The 27,047-nt window shown below is 37.7% G+C and overlaps 1 protein-coding gene across 2 annotated transcripts; it reads right to left on the bottom strand.

Moving 5' to 3' along the window:
* Positions 1 to 4,912: 4,912 nt before the first annotated feature.
* trhr2 (thyrotropin releasing hormone receptor 2) lies at positions 4,913 to 26,456 on the bottom strand. 2 transcript variants are annotated; one of them, XM_055034136.1, is made up of 7 exons: positions 26,317 to 26,456; positions 25,095 to 25,182; positions 19,996 to 20,722; positions 17,157 to 17,289; positions 14,761 to 14,912; positions 12,538 to 12,661; positions 4,913 to 5,469 (listed from the first exon to the last, which is right to left on the bottom strand). In XM_055034136.1, the coding sequence occupies exons 3-7, from the start codon at positions 20,376 to 20,378 to the stop codon at positions 4,966 to 4,968; spliced, it is 1,296 nt and encodes a 431-aa protein (XP_054890111.1). In that variant the 5' UTR covers positions 20,379 to 20,722; positions 25,095 to 25,182; positions 26,317 to 26,456; the 3' UTR covers positions 4,913 to 4,965. The 2 variants fall into 2 exon arrangements, with proteins under 2 accessions (XP_054890111.1, XP_054890103.1); XM_055034128.1 differs by lacking the exon at positions 25,095 to 25,182.
* Between the last annotated feature and the right edge of the window lie 591 nt (positions 26,457 to 27,047).

Genomic DNA, 27,047 nt, shown 5'->3' with positions numbered 1-27,047 from the left:
GAAGTCAATGGATACTGTTTACTCTGCAGTTCCGTTTCCTGTCTTCCGTTCCGTTTTCTGTACTTTACTGAAAGAATTCTGCAACGTGGTAAAGGAAGGAAAACGTATTTTAGATATCTTTATTCTCAGTTCTCTCTCGTAACAGACGATGTCATTTTAACAGGAAGGATTGTTGCTACTGAAATCCTAAAGTAAGTAGAGACAAGACTGTGATTTGATTAAGGGGGCTTAAGCCCCTGCCCCTCCAAAGGTCTCTGCACGGCCCTGGAAACAAATACAATGAACTTAACTTATTAATGTACATTGACACAAATGTACCGAAGCCAGGGGAAATATTTATGTAAATTAAATAAAGTTATTCTCCTTATTTGAACCTTGCAAAATCAAACTGACCCAAAACTGAGCATTAACAAATGGTCCAAAAAAACATATTTATGCTTAAATATGTTGTTTTTGGTGAATAAGCAAGAAAAAAATTGTTTTCTTTTATAAAATATAAGATGAGACATGGATGCAGTATGCAAACATTTATTTATAAATAACTCAATCTTTCATGGATTTTGTCTCATTTTTACATGGCTAAAAATAAAGCTGCACCACAAAAAACTTAGAAACACTTAAACTTTTTTAAAAAATATATTTTGTGAAGATGCCGAACGAAAGCCACTGTACTGCACCACAGAGCAGAGCACGCTGCAATTTTCTTCACACAATCAAACATTTTCCTACATCAACAACAAAGACAACACTTTTAAAAACCAAAAGCACTTTAAAGGAATCTGTGATTACAGCACATTCAAGAACACATCAAACCAGCAGCTCTCCAGGGCCAAATAATTACAGAACTACATTCAAACATCCACACATTCTAATTATACAGAAACAGAACATATAATATCCAATACAGAGTGGGTTTTCAGCGCTGAATCACTTGGCTGATTTAGTTATCATTAACTTTCTTATTTTCCTGCTCTCTCTGTGGCTGATTCATACAAACATCAGGCTTCTATTATTTTTTTTTTTTATGTTGCAACTTATTTATAAAAATCTCCCTGTGAACAGTCCGCACACATCAACACAACTTCACACACATTACACCAAATAATCCTTGTAAATTTACACCAAGTGTCAGAAAACACATTACAAGTTAAAAACACAGGAAGAAAAAGGAGCAGGAATGGTACCAGAGGTGCAAATGCTTTGTTTTTCAGGCCGAGGCAATTTATGAAAGACTGAAACTGAAAGAACATAAAAATATACTACTAAACATATATCTGCATCTGTCCATGTAGTCACAAATAAACAAATTAATGTTGGTAGCTCTGATTGATAATACTTCTTTCTAGAGAACATAATAGCTCTCAATCACAACCTAATAGTTAACAAATAATTTACTGCACCATTCAATATTTCTAACAGTAATCCCATTTTTCTATTTTCTTTATTTCCCCAAACATATTCATCCCTTTCGATCAGCTGCATGTCATTTTTTAAAATATTTCTGCTTTATTTAGCAATCAAAATATCAGTCAGGCAAGAATCAAAGCTTAAAGAAAAATGAATAAAACAAATGAAGCTATCCACCGATGCTAACAGTGCTAACAGTGACAGTATGACATGTGTTGGATAATGCTAATGGTTGTCATAAAGATGCTGCTTTATTGGGCCAAACTGCCAATAAAACAAATCAAGCTAACTGCTAGTGCTAATAGTGCTATTACAAACTATGCCAAAAGTTTAGTGGATGAAGCTGATGGCAGTCATGGCAATAAAAACGCTGCTAATGCAAACGATGCTAATTTAATTGAAGGTCTGCAAAAACTTGCATTAAGCTTTATAAACTGCCTGTAAGCGGAAGCTAACAATGCTAAAGTGAAACGCATGAGCAGCTTAAACTTACGGTGAGGACAGTTGGCCAAGTAGCAGAGCTTTTTCCTTTTAAAGACAGAAACATGAGCATTATAGGACATCATTTAGTGAAATTAATAAAATCAGTTTTCACACAAGTGAATAAAAATCAGGCATTAGCAGCTCATTTAAAATGCTGCTCATAGATTTGAGGGATGTTTTGGTAAATTATTTTTATGATTTTAAATTGAAGCAAAAAGATAAAAATAATCTGAACTTAAATAGTTAAACAAAACACAAAGGTGATTTGGGAAATAAATAGGAAGAAACTGAAACTGTGTACTTCTTAATTTACACAAGGAGAATAATAACTTATTTGACATATTACATGCTACATATCCAAAAATAGTGAATCGTTTTGTTTTGTGACATCCTCAAAAACAATTCAATACCCCAAATTATAACAACAACCTTACTGGAAGCATTTTTACACTTTTATTTTGGAACTGCCTTTTTCCCTTACATGTTCTCTGTTTGTGCATAAAACCCCCAAAGGAACAATTTCTGTACCTGAAAAACTGAAAGATAAAATAGGTCTTATGTTTGACCAACACATTTCACAAAATTATATAATCAGTCATTACAACTTCAGTTAATTTCCATTATTTGTAATTGTACTACTTCTTGTCGATTCAATAAATCTTCAGGATAAGAATTGGATATAATGGGAATGTGATAAAATACCAAAGAAATGTATATATTTGTGAACTTTTAGTTTCGTTCACACCTAAATGTTTAAAACGATCAAACACAATGTTAATATCACACAAAGATAACCTGAGGAAACCCAAAAAGCTTATTCTATTTATTAAGGTAAAAAGAAAAAAAAACAAGATTTTAATAATGAATTAAAAGTAATCAGGTATTTTTGTCATTCTTTTACTTTGTTTTAATGTTTTCTGAATGCACCTTTATATTCAGTTTAATTTAGCTAATAGTTTTCATGCACATTTTTCAGCCTAAAACTCAAAGAATGTTTTGAATTATTAAAAAAAATAATTGCGGTTGATGGAAAGTTGATTTTATACTCTTTATCATGCAACTAAATATATAAATCTGTATTTTTTTTAGCTGTAGCAAGGCAAACATTTTGGAGGATGAACATACACAAACACACACAGACTATTACAAAACTATAAACCTCACCAGCAGGGTCGGTGGACATGCAGTCATTCAGATAATTAAACAGAAACATCACTGTACATTATTTACACTAATAAGTCCAAGTTGCTAAAGAAAGTCTCTAATTTCCAGCTTCAAATCTACAGTCCATCTTTCCAGCATTTTTACCTTCAAAAAAGGAAAAGCGAAAAAGGTAACAAGGTTCTTAAAGTGACTGAATAATAGGAGGAAAACCATCAGAGACACCAAATATGACGGCAGAAAGGAAATATCCCTGCACACGTTAAAATACACACATTAGAAAAGTATAAGTCTGCTGGGAGACGAGGTGATGGACATCGACTATTAAAGGGAACGCTGACTGATGGGACACGGCTATGGAAGCAAATAATACTCATAAATATTTATCCAATCAGAAACTGTTTCACTGCAACATAATAATATAAGAAATAAATGTTAAGAATGTTTAGGACATTTAATAACAAAATGATGAAGATATCGTAATATAATCTGAAAAAGTTACTAAATTTAGGTTGTCAGGATTTGTTTTTTGCAGATTTGATAGTGTAGTTTTTGGAATAAGCAGCAAAAAAATCCTGAAATATTAATAAAACAGAATTGTAAAGTGTGTTTCCACGCTTTTGCTTTGGCATTCTTCATTACAACACATAAAACTGTCTTTGCACTTAACATTTTAATATTTATTTACATTATTTGCTTCCACACATGTCCCTAGAAACTGTATTTTCAACCATTTGCAGAAAGTATATATATTTTTTCTTTTCACTCCAAAATACGGTGAAAACACTGAAAAACATTATGGCTGTATTTAATGTGTTTAAGGTCAGTAAACATGTATAAGTACTTTTTTCTGAACAAAGTTGATTAAGTTACTTCTTGATCTATTTTAAACTTTCATTAAAAGGTGAATAAAGTAAAGTAAAAGACAAATATATACAAAAATTTACAGAGGTGGGAACACTTTCTCCAATGTGCTAATTGCAGAGCTAATTGTTTGTTTAGCATTTTAGAGTTTTTGCTAACTTTGAAAATGTTTACGGCACATAACTCCCCGAATTTTAATTTTAAAGCCCTAATTTACTCAGCTGTTTTGTAAACTTCCAGTTAAATAAAGTTGTTTATACTAATGCTCTTATTTTGAAGGGGATGAAGACTCCTAAAGCAGCAGTTTTCTTCCCTCATAACTTTATTTTACACATCAAATATATTGGGAACAAAATAAAAACACAAATACAATATTTAAGGAAAAACTGGTGTTGAACAACTGCAAGTCCTTCAGATGTTATTACTCATTTAAACTGTTAATGGGCCTCAGAATGAACTTAATAATCACCCAATTATGAGTTAATTGCTCAATGAAAGTCATGAAACACAGATATTGTTCTTTTAAAAATAAAGCTTCAATACAAAAATTTGGCTTTTACTAATCTATTGTACGGAAGAAGATTAGGGCCAATGACAAAGAAAATTCTGGCTTGAATCTCAGAATTAAGAATTTTTTTCTCAGAATCCTGACTTAAATCTGATTGTTAACATTTTTTAATCTCAAAATTTTTTAATTATTTCTCAGAATTTTGCAGTTCTTTCTCACAATACTCAATTTTATCTCAGAACTCTGACTTTTGATCAGATTAAAGTCAGAATACTGATAAAAAAAAGTTGTTTTATCTCCCAGCGACCATGATCATCTTCAATACTACTGTAACATATAAGTTTTCTGAGTGTTATTAAATACAGTTAAATAAAAAAAATCTGCACCCTCTTAAAATTGTACACACACACACACACACCCACACACCCACACACACACACACCCACCCACACACACACACACACACACACATATATATATATATATATATATGAGTAGATGAGTATATTCACATGGTACATAATGTATCTACATTATTCACATTATTGACTGGTTTTGTCTGCAGAACCAAGCGTTTTGTTAACCGACTGATCTAATTCCTGGCCGTCGGGTCGATGATCTGCCGTCATCCCGTTCACCGCCGCCATCTCCTGATGTTCGCTCCTGTGGAGTTTTGACGTTGAATTCGAGGAAGGCTCCAGGACGGCCCGCGTCTCCTTTTCATCGACTTGGTTGCTGTTCTGCAGGGCAGGCCTCGGGTCTCGAACGGTACCAAGGCAGGTCTGGGCGGTGGACAGCATCCGTTGGTTCCCCTCCACTCGCTGGCAGCTGTACAGCCCCCGAAACGCGGAGCGAAACTTCTGAGACATGGCGTTGTAAATCACGGGGTTTATGGCGCTGTTGGCGTAGATGCAGGTCCGACAGAACAGGAGGAACCAGGAGTCCAGGTAAGGTGTGGACACAAAGGAGTTGATCAGAACCAAGGTCCGGTAGGGCATCCACAGCAGGGCGAAAAGGATCACCACCACGGCGAGCATCTTCGTCACCTGCAGGGTAAACACATTTTAAAAAGTCTAAAACCGATGGATCTGTTAGCGAAAAGCTCATAACAAAGACATTTTGACAGCTTTGTATTCAAAGTGTCATGATTTACCGGATGACACTAAATGACAGCAGTCATAAATATTGATGAAGACTTACTCAGGTTCATGTTACGTTTATGACCATGTTGTGACAGTCTTATTCACAAAGCATCAATAAAGTGCAATCAGTAATCTGAATTACTGAAATTTTTCAGAAACTTATTAAACCTTTTATACTTCCCCAGTTACAAATGAGCATGTTCAGCTAATTATCAGAAAATTGTTGACATGAAACCAAAAAAGACACTTTTGAATGAGCATTCGAATGACGTCAAAAAGTGAAGAAAAAATGGAGAGAAAGGGAGAGAATATCTACAGGAAGATAAAATAACTGGATACACAGCAGGTGTGATGATAAACACATTATGAACAGGTGTGAAGTCTGAAGAGACAAACAAAGAGAAAACATAAAGAACTGAAAATATTAAACCTAAGACACAACCAGAAACAACCAACTGCACCACCAGGCAGCCCCTGTTTTCAAACATAAAATAAATTATACTAATATTTAGTACCAGACAATAATAATTAATTATTGTGCTTTTTTTTTCCTTACTTGTATTTCTGAAGAATCAAATATGTGTTAGCACAACACCGGTTGATTCTTACAGGGTCATTTGCAAACTTCTTCTCCAGTAAGAAAGATTATTCACAAGAGGAAAACATTTAATATGGCAGCTAGCTGCGGAAACAGATTGTAGAATACAAAGATTTTCTTTCTAAAATTGGTGAAAACAAACTCAGAGGACAAAAACTGTAAATAATTCCCCCCCAAACAATCACTGAATTATTCAACCGCAGCCATTGAAATGCACAATGAATGTACAACTATGCAGTGAGCGCTGAACCTCAAAGGACCGGTCCAATATGAGCTGATGGTGTCGTTCTAATTTCTGCGATTAGCTGTGATTGCTTCGTGATAACTGGAATCATCAGCATGTCAGAGGAAGCACGAGCAGACAGAGTTCTCGCCTGCGTGGAGCATTTTGACACCAATTATTAAAATGCTTTGTGTGTCTCTGAGTGCGCTCTGAGGGGGTTAATGAAGGCTCATTGGGTAATTGAGTCATTGGAAAAATAAAGACAAAGACAAGTGATACGAAGTGGGATTTGTGTGAAAGAAAAAGGGAGAATTAAAACATTTGAAAAGTATATTACGGAGTACGTAAGTTACCTAACAGGTCCAAAATATACCAGGAGATGACGGATTTATCACCAGAAAGAAGCTTGAGAGCTTTTGCTCAGTCGTCTTTAAACAGAGAGGAACATCAGGAAAACAACTTTACTGAAAAAACACAAACTCATATCAAGTATTTTCTGTCATTTCAAAAGCAAAAACTTCATATTGTGCCAAATTAACATTTTGTTTTTGTACTTTTATGAAAAAGACAAAACACGAAGCTGGTTTGGGGCTATATGTTAATGTTTTTTGGTTTCTGGAAAACAACCAGTTTCTAAAACCTGGGAAATGTAACGGCACAAACTAGCAGGAACTATGGCATTACCTAGCAACCCCAGCAGAGTTCCGCCGGTTATCTAGCAACGCCAGCAGAGTTCCGCCGGTTACCTAGCAACCCCAGCAGAGTTCCGCCGGTTACCTAGCAACGCCAGCAGAGTTCCGCCGGTTACTTAGCAACCACAGCAGAGTTTCGTCGGTTACTTAGCAACCCCAGCAGAGTTCCGCCGGTTACTTAGCAACCACAGCAGAGTTCCACCCATTACCTAGCAACCCCAGTCGAGCTCAAACACATATAAGGTCAGCTTGTTTTGCCGCTGTCTGTGCTGTACAATGGCTGCTGGAAAAGACAAGTGTTTCGTTGTTGACTTACCATCCAGAAAACAATCGCTGCATTTTTGCTGGTTGTGTTCTACTTCTGCTTTTCACAGCCATTTTCACAACGAGTGCGGCTAGCAGCATCTTATTTCGATTTAAAGTGACAAGACGCCCTGAAACAGATCATTCTGAACAGATCTGAGCTGAGAGGACTAAGATCTTATTATCCAAGAATGATTGTGTGCAAAACATGCAATGAACATGTTTTGTATCACCTGTAAACCTAACGTGTCCAATAAAGGATAGCAGATCACCTTTAAAATAAAGCAAAAGTAACTCACCAGTAACTTTTCAGCAAGATATAGAAGCTTGTTTTGCATCACAAATTTTTGAATATTCATTAAAAAATACTAGTTCCAGTGGACGATTATTTCATTTATGAAATGGGAAAAACGTCTTATTAATGAAATCCGTTGTAATTTGTTCAGTCTCTGCAGGTGTGCATGAGCTTGCATGATACACCTCCAAGCCAAAACTCGTTGGCGACACTTGGTGATTTCTTTTTCTTTTAATTACTGCAAAATCTAGATTGAAGTCTAGAAATAAATCCACCATGAAGGAACATCATAAACTCTGTAGTCTAACTACCAAACATTGTATGGAACCCAGGAATGGGAGAGAGATTCCTGTTCATCACCTTTTTTTTCCATGCTGAGCAGAACAACAGTTTCTCCCTGGTTGCTATGGAGATATGCAGGGATTAAAATCAACCCTTGACCTCTGAGCTGTTCCCACATCCTGACTGCAGGTTAACAGCAGCTCTGGGAGGCAGGACAGACACTGAACACGCATCTGAAAGTCCAATTAACGGGCAGCTCGTTAAAACACTCGCACACAACTCTGACGGTGCTGTTTCCTGAACTACAAAGTTCTCAGTTAAAATACTTTTTTTACAGCAGGCCGCAAATATTGTTGGAAGTTGCTAAGAAAACTTTTGTTTACTTCCTGCACCAAACTAAAGCAACTTTTCTCAGCGTCTCTGTCATGAGGTGCAGTGAAGGCGGTGAGGCAAAATGGGTTGAAATGATGCTTTTAATGATGAATAGCACACAAATAATTCCCAAAGTCCAGGCAGCACAGCTGGAGCGGGAGGCTAATATTTTTATCTGTTTGCTCCTGATTGTCTTTATCACTTGTTTAGCAGTTTAATGTTCATGTCTGATTATATTTTTTATGTATTTATCCGTTTATTGTTAGCATAGCTAAAATTCTTGAATAGCAAATTAGCCTTTAATGAACCTAACTTTTTGGTTAGGTGGTAACTGTCAATTTTAGTAAAAACATAATATCCATTACAACCATGGCGGCCATTTTGAAAAAGGTCCATCAGAAAACGGAAACAGAAGATCAATAAAATATATGGTTTCTGTGGCTCAAAACATTTGATTTGATTCTTAGTACAAAACTGTATTTCCTTGACAACCGTCGTGTTCATCTTGAAAACTTGAAATGTAATTTCCATTATGATAAACATTGGAAAGCCCAACAGAATAAATATTTAACGTGTTCAGATTTTTTCTGTGAAAATGCCACAAAAACGACCTTTTTTTGTTGACATTTTCTTTAATCTTCATGTCAAAATGGCAAACGAGCCACAGCACTCAGACAGAAGCACATTAGGCATTCCTCCCCGGTGGAAAAATGTTGCAAAGCCTCAACATTTTGCAAGTGAGCGACATCCCTTTGCACGCCGTGACCCCCCTTAACATCGCCGCTGTCTGGTGACCATGGCAACGGCTCAGACGTTTTTCCGAGCCGCTGCGAGACAGCGGGTCAACGGGGAGGGGATGGAGTCAGTCAGCCTGTACGGCTCAGGTGATTAGTCTTATCAGTCAGAAATAATGCCGCACACCCTCAGCCTTCCTCCGTCCCGTCGGTGCGCCTTTCTCCGGTTCTGCCGGAGCGTGTCACTCCGTGCTTCATACACCTGATCGGAAAGAAAAGCCTGGAAAACAGCATCACGTCAACGCCCTCTCTCAGCAAAATGCTATTCGAGATAAGCGTCCAGGTCCAGGTGGGAAGCCGAGAGCCAAACGAGGCCATCTCGGCAGGTAGATAACGGAAAACAATTAACTGTTTAATTGCAGTCGAGGAGGAAGAGGAGGAGGAGGAAGAGGAGAGCGTAGCCTCTTAATTACACCTGCAGTGATGAAACACAAGGCTTTGTTCACACCAGCCATGTTTGATCCGCTTTAATCCCGTCAGTTTGTCCGGTTCCTTTGTGGACCAAAACTGCTACATTCTCTTTTCGGTTGAAGTGAACTCTGGTGCGTTTCAAAAGCAGTAAGTGGACTAGAGCGCAGGGTATTCTGGGTAAATACAACCAAAACAAACACAGTAGTTTGTGCTTGCAGGTGAAATAACTATATGGTTGTTAACATGCAGCTTAGTCTTTTTCAAGGTAACACTGGTGGACAAACCAACCTAAAATCATGCTTCGTTTGTGAACTTTCACTACTTTTTCGTAAACGAATTAAAAACTGAATGTTTTAATTGTTTTTAAGCATCTGAGTGAAATGAGCATCGGATGCTATCAGCGGCGACCAACTGTCAACGTTTCCTCGACACACAATGAAGAGATCAGGCACGGAAAACTCCCTCAGAGATCAAAACTCTGCATTAATCTCCAATCATGCAGGGGGTCATTATTTTTCAGTGCAGTTTATCAAACCCCCATCAGATTGAGTTGGCCTATCAAACAGAATGAAAAAGCATGAAGTGCCTTTTTGAAAGAAATGGAGGACTGAACTCATTGGCTTTATTAAGATCTCTTCTCTCATTATGTAAATCTTCTGCTCTCACATGGAGCTCCTTAAACACACAAGATTAGGATCTCCTCCGCCGTCAGGTTCAGCCTGTTTTCATGCCGACACACAGAAACTCTGCAGGCGAATCACTCAGCAGCCATTAAAATCCAAGGTTGATGGTTTTAAAAGGCGCCCTGAGCACCATCTGTGGGTCAGAGCGGACTGAGAGCGTTTGGCAGAGCGTGACGGATCCGCTGGAGGTTTCCTCTGGTTCAGAGGTAAATATAACTTTGCTAACAAACGGCTAACATCCTCTCCGGCTTGAAGCGGCAGCTGCAGGGCTGCTGTGTCAAAGCCATGTGAGTCTCTGATTCTTTAGTGTCAGAGCTGACACTGTGAATAAATATCTGACTGTAAATAAACCACGAGTAGGAACCCTGCAGTGTCCGAGTGTTTTCACAGAGTTTCTTCAGGTTCTCCATGTTCCCAACAAACACCCGCTGGTTTCGTGGATTTGAATGTGTGTCTGTCATTGTAGTTCGTTTGTGAATGTCCTGGATCCAGGCAGTGTCTTAGCAGCAGAGGCAGTCGTCTGCTGCTAAACATCCAACACCTTCACCTGCTTACCAGATTCCCTGGATCAGCACCAAAACACACAGCCTGGAACGATTAATCACTATGAATCAAATATTCCAATAATCGTCAACTATTTCAGTGATCAATTAATCATTAATTGGAGTATAAAAACTCAAAAAAATAGTAATTAAGCCAAAAATCCACAAATATTATACATATTCAAGTGACAATTTTACCTTCACTTGGTTCAAATTCTGTAAAAATCTACTTTTAATCACCTTTTGCTACCCTTTGATTGATAAAAACAAATCAACCGATTACCCCTGCACTGATTTGATGTCAAGTTTTTCACGTTATCAAAACTTTTTTTTTTTTTTGCTACAAGTGATCAAGCATTGACTATAAGAATGTAGTTTTTGCATTTTATACAGTAAAATGTTTATTTTTTTACTTAGAAAGGGAATTTAATGGTTTATTTGTATCTTTTAATGTATTTCTAATATCATATAAAAAGGCTTAAATGATCATTTTTTGTGGGATTAATCATATAACCGTTAAAATGATCGCTAGCGGCATCCTGAGGGCAATTAAAGAAACCAATTAACCAAAGTCATGTGTTTTGGGCTGCTGATAATTTTTGGAATTAACCAATTAATAAATGGATGCAAAACGTGTTTAAAATGAGTTTTTAAAGGAATTTGAACCAGGTGAAGCTAAAACTATATTACTTTAGGAGTTTTGAGTAGAGCATATTTACAGACAGTTTTGTTTGTTCATCTTAATTGCAAAATGTCTAAATTTTGTACAGCTTTGGGTTAGTTACTACTCTGAGTGTTTAATTCTTTTTTTGAGTCTTTATACTCCAGTTAACAATTAATTGAGAACTAAATTAGTTGACAGTTATTTAAACAATCAATTAATCATGTTTAATCTGATTAATCATTTATCCAAACGGTGATATTTGATAGTTGTGGATCTTTAGAAAAAGGTTTGTTTGAGGAAATCTTGTGTCAAGAGGCATGAAAGTGCTTTTAGCTTTTCATGTGTCCACACAGAAACCCAGACTGACCCCAAAACGGAGACATGCAGGAAATTATACCACTCTGCAAACACAAGATGACAAAGTCGTTTTGACTCGGACGTGTTATGAATCCAGGGATCAAGCTGTGGCAGCCCAGGCTGACAGAAAATTACAGTCCGCGCTCTCCGCTGCTCATCTTTCAGCCCTTTTTTTCTGCTTCCCAGTGCAGATTGTTAGGAGGAGGCTGGATATCAAAGCGCTGCTAAAAACATGTTGCTGCCTGCTTCAAGGCACAGTTTGATATCAGGAGTGGGGTCAAGACGTCTTCGCCTTGCAGAGGAAGAAGCTCTGGTTCCAGACGAGCTGAAAGTCTCACACACATTCACAAAACTGAAGCTACTTCTGATTTACTGCAAAACCTCACAGGGTCACAGATTCATACCACTGGTCTGAAAACTGTTTGCTTTAGCAGATTAATATGAAACAAAATGTGAATACTAAACAAAGACGACACTTTTAAGGTAGAAAAGCAGCAGAGAAAACAGAGCTGTCCAGAAAAACTATTCATTCTGGGAGAGCGAGAGCTTCTACCATGAAAAGCTTCAGCATCAAGAAAAGAAACCATCACGACTGCCTGCAGAGCCGTGGACCGACAGCTGATGAGACGACTTCTCTCAGAGAGCGAAGGGCTTTGACATCATCATCATCAGGCTGGCAAACAGAACCCGTGGGCCGGGTCGAGTTTAACTAAAACAGCAATTACCAGAGGGATCAAACGTTAACGAGGCTCAGACCTGTTTCCTGGAGGAGACCGGCGTCTTGGGCCGGCCCTGCCGGCCCGTCCTCGCGGCCAGCGATGTTTCGCGACAGCTCCTTCGCAGTGTGGTGGCGCTGGTTTCGGTGTGGCTCGGCAGAGGGCTGGAGAGGCACAAACAGCCAAATACAGGAGCTTTACTGGCGTGGAAGCAAAACAATGATGACCCTAAACTAAACACAAAAACGTGAATGCAACCATCGTTCCTGGACGATGATGGAAACATAAATTCTTTCGAGGAGAAAATCCTGATGGAGAAGATCTTGTAATCAAGCACACCAGTTATTCCACCTCTGAATGAAAATAGGATTTAAATCTGGTTGAGATTCTGTGGCAACATTGCTGAAACAAAACAGTTCATCAAAGCAGAGTGGGCCACAGTTCTCCGTAGCGATTTAAAGGGGTTATCGTCAGGTATTGCAAGCCCTTGACCTCAGCAGTTACAGCCGAGGGAGGAAATACCAGTTATTAGATCTGAGGGGAAATTAGCTGTTTACAAAGGCCATCTGGTTTACCACAACTGCGCTTTTATTCAGGTTATTTGTGACTAATGTTACCACATCTTTAAAGTTTCAAAACAGAAGAAATATGTAAAGGGAAAAGGATCTTCCGAATCCCTGTGTTTTCCTCCAACTGCAGATAGCAAACAGCATCAGGTCCTGGTAATGCGACACTAATCGCAACTGCAGTAACTTTGAAACTTTGATTGGTGTTTCTCTAATTATTTGCATTCGATTTGGGCTAATTGAAAAGGGGACAAAGCCACTGTGATTGGTCTGCAGGGCTCTTTGATGAGCTCATTACTCTTGGTAAAGGCGTTGTGAATTAGCAGTGTCTGGTTCTAAGCGGTTCTGTAGCGTAGCAGGAAACAACTGGCCAGATGTGTCTGTGAAAGGTGCTACTGCTTCATCAGAGGTACGACCTTCTTGATAGACTTTATTGGTCACTGAAAACCCTCATGAGCAGCAGTGTGAGTATAAACAGGAAGTGTCACATCACTGTGGACAGAGAAGGTTCCAATCTAAAACAGACCATTTGGTGATCACTTGGACATCAATTGGACTTTCTCACGGTCTGATGAGAAAGGTCAAACTGTTTGGCCCCTCTGACAAGACGTTTGGAGACGTCAATGTGCCCTTGACCAGTTCAGCATGGTGGTGCTACCATGTTAATCCCAGTGGTACCAGTGTTTTCCACAAAGTTTCCATATTCTACCATTTTACCGCAAATTAGCTCCACAGCGTATCAAACTGATCAAAGATCATCACAATGTCAGTAAGTGAAGAACTGTATTTGCAGTTGACTTCTTGACTGTAACATTTGGGAGGCTATAACATTTTAAAGGTGGCATATTATGCTTCTTTGAACATAATAGGATCGATCTATGTGCTATACAAAACATGTTCATGATATTTTTTTTGCACAAAATTATCCAATCATCCAATGAGATTTTAGTCCAGTTAGTTCTACTTTCAGAATGAGTTGTTTCAGGGCGTCTTGTCACTTTAAATCCAAATGAGCTGCTGCTGGTGACGCCCAGATCAATGTTTTCACTCACACTCGAAAACAGCTGCAAACAGATGTGCAACTATAGAACCGTACATCTTTGACTTCTGGATGGTAAGTTGGCAACAAAACATGTACCATTTGCATCAATCGCTGTTAAACTCATGTCAACGTAAAACCAGCTGGCCAAAGATGCTGGAATTCCACTGGGGTTGCTAGGTAACGGCGCAGTGCCAACTTAACATTTCAGAGGGTTTTTTGTTTTTTCTGCATAATTGATACAATGAGATTAAAGTCATAATATCAGAACTTTATTTTCGTATTACTGTGAATTTATTGTCAAAATATTTCAACTTTATTCTCAACTCTGTGACTTTACTCTCATGTTATTTCTGCTCTTTTCTTGGAAGAGTTTATGAGTTTATTATGACTTTCAGCTTGTATTATTTTGACTTTAATCCCATAATACAACAAATTTATTCTTCTATTATTTCTACTTCATTTGTGTGCGAGTTTATTTTCACAATTTTACGACTTCATTATCATGATTTTATTTTAATTTTTAATACTCTGTTGTAATTTCAGGTTTTATTGTGTTAAGAGTTATTTTTGCAAGTTTTTTTTCCATTTTTATTGCTAGCTTTATTGAATAAACTGTCATTTTAACAGCATTTCTGTCAGCTCTGTCTGTTTTTACCTGAGGTAGAGCACCCGTGCTATCAGGCCGTACAGCACGATGGCGAGCAGCAGCGGGATGACGTAGAAAATGGTGAAGTCGATGAGGTAGATGGGGAGGTAGAGCTCCCGTTTCACTCGGTAGCCACACTGCACATGTCCGTCCTGGCCGACCTGCACATCACACACAGACGTGACGGAGATAAGAACAAAACCGGCTCCAGCGCTCGGAGCTGCATGTAATAATGGTTCACATCTCAACATAATAATACTACTCTCAGACGAGGCTCAGGGCTCTTAAGCAGCCCGCAATTTAAGCAGCATTTGAACAAAACAGGTCGTAAATGTTTCACCCGCCTGCTGCGGACTCCTGTCTGTGATAAAACACAGCATCTTCCTGTAATAGCTGAGTAAATAAGCCTGTGATTCAGCAGTGTGTAAATAAGTTTCTGCCCCACACTCTCATTCTGTGTGTTATTAGTTCAACCTCATTAGTTTAGCCAGAGTAAACAAAAACCTGAGGCTTGTCTCAGCCTTCCACTCATTCATTACTATAAAATGATGCGTTACCACAAGAGTTCATGGTAAATGTTATATTTGTTGCAAACAAATCAATTCATGCAAAATGCTTCACAAAAAATGGGTCAGGATAAACCAAGTGAAACTAATGTGTTTTTTAATAACTTTGGCAAAAGCAGTAAAAACAACCAGAAATAAAGATATAAAAACAAATGCAGGTTTTTATTTTTTATAAAATAATTGCACTAAAAAAACAAAAGAATCAGTCCAGCACAGGTAGTAACATTTTTCAGGGCTTTTTTTAATCAAGAGGTTGGAAACTATGTGCTTTTGCAGAATCCTATACAGGCCAAGATTGTTTTCAGAGACAGAAATATTTTCCTTCTAATGGTTTTTTTGGCTCTATTGGCCTTTATTTGCAAATGCCAGGACAGGAAAGAAGGGTAATGAGAATGAGGGAAGACATGTAGACCGGGATTCGAACCTTCAACGGCCGTGTTGAGGACTGAAGGATGTGTGTGGCTGTGAACTTTGACTTCTATTTCAAGAGCTCAAATTGTACAGACAATAAGTTTAAACATATAAACATTAAGGGATTTTTGACCAATATCAACATCTCACAGAAGAAAATGTCTTTAATCATTCTTTGCGTTAAAACCCAAATGCAAAAACAGGACTAAAACGATCATAACTGAAACACAACGCATTTTATACAATAGATAGATACCAATAAAAAAGTTATAAACCGTCTTTTTTAAAAAGGTCATAACATTTGCAGCCCTAAACCAGTTTTATTTAGCTGGACTGAAGGTAAAATTAGTCTTTCTATTGTAAAGGTTGCAGACTTGTGTTGTAGATGAAAACTAAAAATATTTTAATCCTTTTCTTAAAAACTAGCTCCACCCTTCCTGTGAGTTTTCTACCCACTGAATGAAATTTTACTCAAGTAAGAGTAGAGAAACTTTATAATAAATTAATTAAGTACAAGTAAAAAGCACAGTGTAGTAAAAATACTCCTAATAGTAATTAAAAAAAGAAAGTTACTCTATTAGCCAACTCTGGAAAAATGCATCTGTCTGTTTTTGTACAGTGTACTTTATGTAAATGTCTGGTTTCAGTGGTGGATATGGATTCAGCTAATAAAAACAATCATCCTGCCTGATCTCATAAATGTGGCTCTTCGTCGGTCGCTCTGCTGATGATTGACTCAATGCCAGACACCTGAGTCCCAACCTCTTCACAGAAATGGGTTGGAAAGTCGCCACTGCACCTGCACCAACCGGATCAAAGCAGCTCTGCTGTCCTGACAGGTCTGACGGGACGCACAGCGGATCCACGGATCAGAACCACGGATCGGATCCACGGATCAGAACCAGAACTACTCAGCGGTTCTAAACGTGAAATAAATTTTTTTTTTTTTGTACACAAACCAGAAGAGGTGGGCATTTATTGTATCGCTTATCATTTATCACGATAAATTTCTGATCGTGATGATATTTTGATTTATAGTTCATTGCTGGGATTGTTACTGTTGCTATTTCTCTCCACTTTGAAAATGTAAAAAAATAAATAAAAAAAAATATATATATTTTACTTTTCTGTTTTGGTGCTTGGAAGTGCCATTTTATAATCTAATTCAAACTTGAAAATGCAAAACTACAAATGAGATTGTTTTTAAAGAGAAAACTCTCTGTTTGAGGGTTTATGATTCCTTTGCTATGCAAACACGGTTATAAATTTACTACATAAAAAAAACTGTAATAAATAGTTATTGTTACTGTTATCACAAATTAAATTTGCCACATGGACTTAAATTAGACTTGGGTCCACATCGCTCATCTCTACCATCCAGAGCTGCAAAATGGTTAGAAAATCAGATATTTTCTAGTATCTCCTAACCTGAATGTCCACCAGGAAGAACCACAGCATGCAGTAGACGCAGGTGAAGATCCAGACGCCGGTTATGATCCGCTTCGCACGCGACACCGTGCACACCGTCTGAGCCTTGATGGGATGGCAGATAGCAATGTACCTGCAGGTGAGGAGTAAAAACAAGGTTCAAAGCATGTGCAGGTTCAGGTTTTTTACTCATTTTAGTGCACTCAGCCATTAATGCAGCAGAATCAGAGTTCTGTTCGGAAGCCTTTTCTTTCATTATCCGAACACACAGGTGGCGTTAAAACTGAAACTGCGCACAGAGGTCACATCATTACGAGGTGCTTTTCTTTAATCCGTTGAGCCTCGGCAGCACAGAGAGGCGGGAATGCGGATTGGGATTGGATGTGTGTGAGGAGATTCATGGTTTAATCATTTCTCAGGTTCTCCATGGAAGTGCCCTCAGCAGATCCACACTCTGTTATTAAAAACACAACCTGATGTGAGAGTCTGGAATGAAACTGAGCAAATGTTAGCAGGTGGGTGTCTAAAAATAAAAGCGCTGAGGCTGAGAGCTTACGCTGTTATAGGATGAGAGAAACAAAGAGATTTTGAGTCAAAACAGGATCATAAGTGTCTTATTTAACATGATGTGGGGGAAAGTACGCAAAAAGACAAAAACAGAATTATACAGCTTTAAAAGTTTAGTGAGAAAAAGTTAGGCAACAAAATAAAACAATAAACCAGAAAACAAAAGATAAAAGCTATAATAATAATAATAGTATTGTTTTAATTTTTAAAAAAAAGATAACTATATATATAGTATATTTGCTCTTTTTGTCATAATAATGAAGCACCTCTAGATATTATATTATTATTATTAACAAAATAATTGTTCATATAGTATATGTGAAAATATACGTATTATGTATTATATAATATATCATGAAATAAAGATAATATATTATTATTAATAATAATAATTAAATAACTTTACCATTTATGCCACAATAATAATAATAATAATAATAATAATAATAATAATAATAATAATAATAATAATAATAATAATAATAAAACAAATTACCTAAATATTACATTAACATTTATTTGTCATTTATTTATTATTTATGTATTTTTCATTTATTTATTTTTAAGACATAAATAAATAAAATGATACAACTGTCACTACCAATCATAATAGTTTTTTATCTATTTATTTTATGTAAGCAATTTATCTGCTATTAATGTCCTAAAAAATAATCAAAATAATAATAAAAATGAACCTTTTTTAACATTTATTGTTGTTGTTCTTATATTAACATTAAAATAAATGAATTAATAATAAAAGTCAACACTCAGCTCTCTGAGGTTAGAAATAAAATAAACATTTTCTCTTTGGATGCACGCCATCTGGTATCCCTGAAACGTTATGAAATCAAATCCCTCACTACGTTAAAGTGAGTCGTAACATAATCACACAAACGTTCATTCAATATCTCCCTCAGGACATTTCACTTGACACGCAACCAAATGTTACGGCTCAGGTGAGGTAAATTATTTAGGAAAGTATATAATAGACGTCCACATCTGTAGCTCAAAGAAAAATAGCAAAACCCGTAAACATAAAATATTTAAATCAGACAAACAGGAAGTGCTTTTTATGAACAACACAACTAACAATTCAAATAAAGGACATGAGGGCCAATAAACCAAAACATCTTCTGAGAGGGTAAATCAAAGTCAAGACTCGAAGTTTTTAGAGAACAAGTCCGAAGTCTTTGTTTTTGTGATCCAAGTCGACCATTTGAGTCCTTATCTTTGCAGAACTTCCCCTGATTCTCCAAACTGAGAGAATCCGTTACATTAGAGGGAAGATACTGACCGCTCAGAAATACTCCACATGACCTCCTCGCTTCAAAAAGCAGAAAATAATATCAGCCTGACGTTTCAGGTCTTTTTAAGTCCAAACCTTCATCATATGAATAATTTTTATTATTATTAGACTACAATGATAACAGTGTGACCGTAATTATTATACAAAGTCAATTTTCCTAAAAACCATCAAGTCATAAATACACATTTAAAAAAGCTTTGTCACTGAAATGTGGAAAAGTTACAACAGCTAAATGGATCAGAAGAGATCATTTCACTGAATGACCCTTTGAACTCTTGCTCAGTTTGAGTTCTCATGATTAAAGTGCTGCTGGTCTGCTGAGTGCCATCGACCTGAACACCTCCTGTTTTTATCTTTCATACCTCAGACCCTGACATTTATCACGCCGTGCAGAGTATCCACTTCATTTGCCTCATCCGTGGGCGATCGCGTTGTTTTCTGAGCCGGACATAATGCCCAAAAATCAGACTCCAGGAAGAGGCGCGCTACTTCAACATATTTTTACTGAAGTGATCAAATTATCGATCAATCAATGTTTAACAATTACGTCATCAGATGGACTGCATTTTAAAGTTAAGTTCTGGTATTTCAAGGACTAAAATGACAGTAATTCACATAAGTTGCAAAAAATAACAAAATCAGGTGTAAAAAAAAATCAGTTTCTTTAAATAAAAGATTTATAAAACTTTAACAAAACTGCAGGTTTGTGTCTGGTGAATTTTAGGTTAAAAGATGTTTGTTTCTCATCCAGTGGGTAGACAAATCCAGGAATTTTGCAAGTAAGAGTAGAAGAACTTCATCATAAAATTGCTCAAGTAAAAGTAAAAAGTACAGTGCAGTAAAATACTTTTAAAAGTAAATTTAAAAACAATTGCCAAGTAAATGTACTTGAGTTACAACCCAACTCTGATTGCTTCAACCACTTGTTTCACAACATTAAAGGATCAAAACAAGCGTCTCTCTCACCTTTCCACGGTGAAAGCGGTGATGGAGCACGAGGACACGTTGATCCCCAGGTACTGCAGGTAGGTGATGCCCAGACATCCGGCGTTCCCGTAGATCCAGGTTCCCGTCAGGCTGTCGGATACGTTGGGCAGCCCGGCCGCCACCAGCACCGTCAGGTCGGCGATGGCCAGGCTCACCAGGTAGCAGTTGGTGGGCGTCCTCATGTGGCGCGAGGTGACGACCACCAGGACCACCATGATGTTCCCCACGATGCCAACGCAGCACACCAGCAGCACCAGGAACACCGAGATCGTCTTGTACTCCAGCGAGTCGGAGACGGCGACGGCGGCGCTCAGGGAGATGTTGGTCGGTGTGTCGAGTCTGGAGCTGAGGTTGTGGGTCATGACTGCGTGTTTGATAACCGACGGCGATGCTCATTTAATCTGAATCGGGTAGTGAGAGCTGTGACCCCCAACCTGCTGCCATGTTTTCTTCTTCTTCATTTGGAGAACTTCTTCTCATGTAGGAGGTTTTAGAAAGGTTTAACTAGCGACTGGTTTATCCTGAGTCCTGCTCAGTCCTTGTTTTCTAGGATTCCTCTGGTTTTCTGTGATTTAGTAAGAAAACTGGATTTATCCCAACACTTCCAAACACACCTCAGTTACCTGCAAACAGCATCAGGCTGCATTAATACCGATTCCCTTCACTCCCAGTTAGCATCTTCTCCATACAAGAGACTTTTCGCAGGCTGAAAAAATGGAAAAGGGAAAACATAACTTATTAGTACCAAAGGTTTCACTTCCTTCAATGTGAAATTCAAACCACTTTTATCACCTTTGGATATAGACAGTAAAAAACTTTAACATTCTCTCAGGAATCTTTAATCTTCTTGGGCTCCTAAGACAAAAACTTCAAGTCAAAGTTTTATACGGGACAACACCAAGTTTAAGTAAACGCATAAACAGAAAAACAAATAACAAATTAGACTTTGGAAGCAATTTTCAAAATATCTGATCCTTAGATCTCCATTTATCTAATTAGAAGTCCAGGGCTTTAAACCTTCAGTTTGAGGAGGAAGCTGGAGCTCAGGATCGTCTCCATCAACAACCAAAACACACAAACCTTCATTTTCAGGAAGATGCATCAACTTTTATTCTCTTTTCAGCATAAATGCTGCCTCTCATCTTCGGGTGTTTGTTGGCTATGCTACGATTGCTTAACGAGCTTAATAAATTCAGCTGGCAGCCAATTATTTTACCCAATATTTTATAACTGAAACAGAGATTAGATTTTAAAATAATAAATGTAATTTAAATTTTTTTTATTAAAAATGAATTAGACTAACTTTGTAATATTTTTTGTCATCTTCCCTCCAGTTTTCTACCAGCAGCAACTGCACCATATTCATAGAGTAAAGAATTTTGTTTCAATGTTTATACTGTCAACATGTGAAACTCCTGACCTGACAGCTCATCAGAAAACATCCTGAACAAGTTCTGAACAAGTTCTGAACAAAACGTAAAAGGAGGAGCTTTTACCATGCAGAAACCTGTTGGAGTGGAGGATCTAAACATCTTTATTTGTCTGTTTGTTGAACATTTTGGTAGCATAATAGCCAGATCTGATATTTATTGCATTCCAGTGGTGGACACAGCTAACTAAAAAGTTAGCTGCTCTAGCCCTAAATCCCTGGATATTAGTATTAGTTCTGCTAACACAGTGCTATTTAGCAGAAGCTAATGCTAAAACTTTAATTTCAACCATACCTGCCATGTCAGTGACACAACATAGCAATCCTCCCTCAGCAGGGTTTCAGGAAGTGATTCTTTGGAACATATTTCACTCAGTTTCAGTTTATTTGGGTTTGGTAGGAAAACCAGAAATGTTCTAATGTTACTCTTTTGCCTCAGTCAGTATCTCAACTTCCTGGTTTTTACAATTGGTTCCTACCTGTTCATTCACCCACTTGTGCAGCATCCAGTAACATGACAAAATAAAACCCATAAAGGTCAGTGCTTGGCTGGGTTACTATTTCAAAGCTTTGTCAGGTAACAAGTTAGGAAGTCTCAAGTCTCAGGTCCAGAATCCATGAAAACACCAACCAGCCTTCATCAAACAAGACATTTCAGGCCATCTTCTGGCATAGATTATTCATGCATTCATTCTTTTGCAACGTTTTGCTGATACAGTTGCTGATATGATTTCTCATTCAGAATGATTAGGGGGTCCCTAAGTGTGGTAAAACCTTCCAATGGTCTGAGTCTCTTTATATTTTCATGGAAGTCCTCTAATGGCCTCAGAAGGCCGGCTTGGTGGAAAATTGCTGCAGCACAATCGGAGGGAAATCCTTTTAAAAGAAGAAGGCTTATTAATATTTGCAACCGCTGGCTGAGTGGAGGTCAGCTGTGTGGTCTTAACAAAGAAAAACTCTCAGCAGAAAGGAAGAATCTGACTTAATTACAGCTGAAATGTCTGATGCATGATCACCCCAAGGTTAAGTGCAGCTATTTCAGCACGCTCAATGCTTTCAGAGCCGTTTCAGGGCAAAAACTGCAGCTAACAGGAAGGTGTCACAATGTATGAAAGACTGCAACATGCATGACTCTTTTCATATCTCTCATTATGGATAAATGTGTCGTTAAAGTGCCTGATAGTGTTACTTAAGGAAAGCTAACCAGAGTCCCATAAAAGTCAGAGCTGCAGCCAGCTCTAATGAGACCCACAATGGATCCTTATTAAAAGCAATATTCATATCTACTTTCAGGCTCCTAAAATGCAGCACTCAAAGCCTTAAAACGCTTCACAAGTGCATTAAGACCCTTTTGACATGACAACCTGATGAAACAAAGCAAAGCAAATGATTTCCCCTCTTCCCCTAATGCACTTCTGATGCCTCCTAGTGCATTTCTGATAATGTTACAGCCACATCTCCAGAAAAATTCTGCATAGCAGGAAGAGGAATCTGATTAGACAGTTTTCACACTTAAAGAGCTTGAAAAGGCTTTCTGGTTCCTTTCTGGTTTTTACATTTTAAAGAAGCACAGCGTTTGTTTTGATGGGTTTTATTCTGCTGAAAGCTGATTAATACAGCATGCAACACTTTGAAACTCTGCGACGTTCTCTATTGCTCTTTTTACTTATCTCTCAGCCTGGGAGCACACACACACACACACACACACACACACACACACACACACACACACACACACACACACACACACACAAACACACACACAGTGAACGGCAGCTTCCCGATGGCTGCCTCTAATAAATTGAGGTGGATTTGAAATGAAAAGTAATCTAGTTCCACTATTGTGCCGTCAATCAGACTGCTGCCACTCTCTGTTCCATTACACATGCACAAGAAGTGATTTCCTCCCAGTTTCTGGTCAACAGGCACATTTGGCAAACGCCGAGGCGTCAGGAACTCTGATTGGCTCCCGTCACCGCATGCTTCACCAGCACTGATGACTATTCCAAGTGAGAAAATAACGGACCTCAAATTAACATTTTTATGACGCTTTAAGGATTTTGGGATTCAGTGATAAGAGGGATTTTCATCTGCATGGTCCATTTGTGCTTTTTTTTCATTGTCATATTTTAAAAAGCAGCAGCATCACAGTTACAGCTTGTTAAACAAAGGCAGCAAATGTCCTGCTGGCATTTGCTGCCTGTTCGTGTCTCAGGGGACGGAAACGTCTGAAGGTAATTTCTCAGGAGGAAAATGGAGACAAACCTTTATAAGACTTGCTGTTTTCACAAAACTACATTCCAGTTCTTTTCTTACTTCAAAGTGGGAAAAAACAACTGGAATGCCCTCCGAAACTGGATTTTTACGACGGTGCACAGTCAATTTCCACCAAAAAACTGACAAATTTGCTAAAAATGTTTTTGACATTTTTGAATTTCAAAAGAAATTCAGAAATTTCCAAGTTTTCTCTCGAAAATTTCTAAGACTAATCTCAGGTCTCTGAGATTTTTTGTGGAAATCTACTCCTCCTTCTTATCTAATCCACAATGACTCTTAATACGCTGCTGTAAATTTTCCACTGAGAAATTGAGACTACCCTAAGCTACAACTTGTAAGGCGGACTTTGTGTTTCAATATGGCCACTCCCCGCAGCCACCCTAGATAATGAGATTTTAGTCTGATTGGTTCTGCCTATTTTCAGTTCCTTTCAGAATGAGGTGTTTTAGTGCTTCCTGTCACTTTAAATCTTAATAATTTGCTGCTCGGCACAACCTCCCCTACTTAAGTTTCTAGGCAGAAATACAACCGGACATCTTTGAAAAGCAGATGTGGAGCCTCCTCCACAACCAACAAGAATGCAGAGACTGGTTTCTGGATGGATAGTTAAAAACAAAACACCTGTCTTTTCCAGCAGCCATTGTACAGAGGTAAAACCAGCTGATATGTGCTGGAATTCTGCTTGGGTTGCCAGATACCGCCAACACCAGAAATCACTGATTCCCAAAATATATATTTTTTCTTGTGTTGGTTTTAGAAGCATTTGAAATCCAAATAGGTTTACAAACATGTTCAAAATGTAAATTTTGTCAATAATCATAATTAATGTGACTACATTGAGCTTACTGCACCAATTGAAATCCAGGATTGATATCCAGGACTACGGGTCATCTATCGCACAAATCGCCTCACATTTGGCCTCAGGAGGAAGTTCTTGCTGGTATGTTTGGTTTTCTCCAACATGGCGCTGAGAATTATGATCAAACATCTTTACTTTCATTAATATGCACCTGAGTCATGCTAAAGTATTGATCTTCTCCTTCAAATAACTTATTCAGTCATTTTCTAATTATGCTGTAGTAAATTTTACATTCGAGCTGCTAACTGAGGCCTGGAGAGTCTGAGCCTGGTTTGTTCATTTCATGCTCTGACCTTGTTGTGAATCTGCTGAGTCGTCCACTTCCAGTAGGATTGGCTGCTGGCCTAAATATTTTCCACTTGTTAATTTTTTTCTTTCTAGGACAGATAGTTGCACTATTCCCGGATTGACTGGCACCAACAGTGAGGTCATTCTGATGTCTTTAAACTTTGGCAATATGTTGACACATTCCATCAGTGCCACCTGAGTGCTGATTCCTCATCATATTCTTACCACTTCCTGTCGTTGTCTTCGTCATTTCCGCCAGCAGTAACATCCAGTTGTTGATCACTTTTTGATACAGCCAAAAAGACACCTCCTCCTATCAAACAGGTAGAAGGCTTTTTTTTAAAGTTGGCTATTTTCATTAAGCAAATTTATTTTCATGATTCCAGTGTGGACAAATTTATAGTCACTGGAAACAGCTACAGTTGCCTACTTGACCAGTTTTACCAGTAATAGAAGGAGTTGCGTCTTTGCTCATCATTTTAATCAAAACTTTTCATTCTCAGTAATAGATTTTAAGAAACAGACCCTGAAGATGCAATAAACTGACAACAGTGTGTTTGTTATGTTTGATGTCTGCTTACATCAGGCTGAGCCGATATCACAGTTACATTTATTAAAACAGTTATATTCATCTTACCTTTGGAGCTGGAATCTGGAATCATATTTACTGAGACAAAATACCAAGTTGGCTTCAAATAAATGCTTTAAAATAATTTAAAAAATATATAAAATAAACGCAACAAAACTAGTCCGTTCACATCGGGAAATACTGATATGCCAGGAGATTTATCCAGACCAAATCGTGTTTGTATTAAATTCACTCAATTTAACCAACATTAAAAAGTAAAAGGTTTGCAATAAACATCTAAATGAGTAAGAACATTTTCTAAAATATAGGTTTGGTGCTTAAGGAGCAGGTATTTTCTTTATTTTGTTTTTTGCTAATATTTGATTCAGGTAAATCTGGTTTACCGAAGCAACAATCCATGAAGACCAAGCGACATCCTATTTTTTTTCCACTTATTTGCTAAAACTATTAATAAAAGCTTTTTTTTAATCTAAAAAATAGTGGACAGAACTACTTTTTCCAACAGAATCTGGTTTCAGGTTGCGTCCATGCCTCAACGTGTTTTCATGCAGCAAACAGAAGGAGGAGAAACAAAGTACATATTTCTGAACCTGCAGCTGCTGCATTGATCAGTGAGCTGCATGCTCAATAAGCATTAGTGGAAAAATAAATAAATGAATAAATGGGGCAACATTGAAAACACAACTGATTAATTGTGGAATTTAAAGTGATTAAATTATCTGAAATTACATCACAAAAATCTGAAAACGTTCCTGCTCATTTTAGTAAATCAGGAGAAAATAAAAGTTTTTCTTTCTCCAAATGTACCTGACAGTACAAACTTTTAATTATTCTGCCAGGAGATTAGAGTGAACTCACCTGATCAGCGTTTCCATCCTTTCTGATTCATCCATAATTCTCTTTTAATCCCGTTTTTACTCTCCAGATGAATTTCTGCGGACTATTTGAGTGCGTCAGCCGCAGTTTACGGCGCGCTCCGCGGCAGAGCCATGCTTCAACTGTTGCCTACATGATGTGAACACAGAGTGCAGCTACTACTGGCTGTGGGGCTGACACACACTCTCTCTCACCCACACACACACCCCCCCCCACACACACACACACACACACAGAGGAGGCAGAGCTGGTGCCTTCAAAATAAAAGCATACATTTTTTTATGTTGCTTTTTTAAAAACAGTAATGACTAAGAATAATAACATAAGAACAAAACACTGTTAAAATTTTGAAAGACATGGAAATATTCAATTGTTTAACTGTAAAACAAATCTTATCTAAACCCAGAATCTTCTCACTTCAAGACAACAGTGCTACCAACTGTACAGCTCTACAACCCACTATAAAAACAATTTAAGTAAAATACATTGACCTTTTAAAATCAATCTTGAAATTTGCTATCTGCTTTCACACAGTTGGAACAATTACCAGTGACATTTAAAATCAGGGATTAGACATTTTGCAAACACAAGTGTCAAAATTGAAAAACTATCCAGCAGATGAATGGTGTATAAATTTATATCTTTCACAAAATTTGATTTGACCTTTTAAAAAAAGAGTAATTTTTCTTTGTTTGCTATGATAACTTAAACTA

The sequence above is a fragment of the Poeciliopsis prolifica genome, unplaced genomic scaffold (assembly GCF_027474105.1).
Source record: "Poeciliopsis prolifica strain line A6 unplaced genomic scaffold, Auburn_PproV2 SCAFFOLD001, whole genome shotgun sequence".
Lineage (NCBI taxonomy): Eukaryota > Metazoa > Chordata > Actinopteri > Cyprinodontiformes > Poeciliidae > Poeciliopsis > Poeciliopsis prolifica.
Note: the sequence above shows the minus strand (reverse complement) of the source record. Positions and strands in the feature narration are given on the sequence as shown.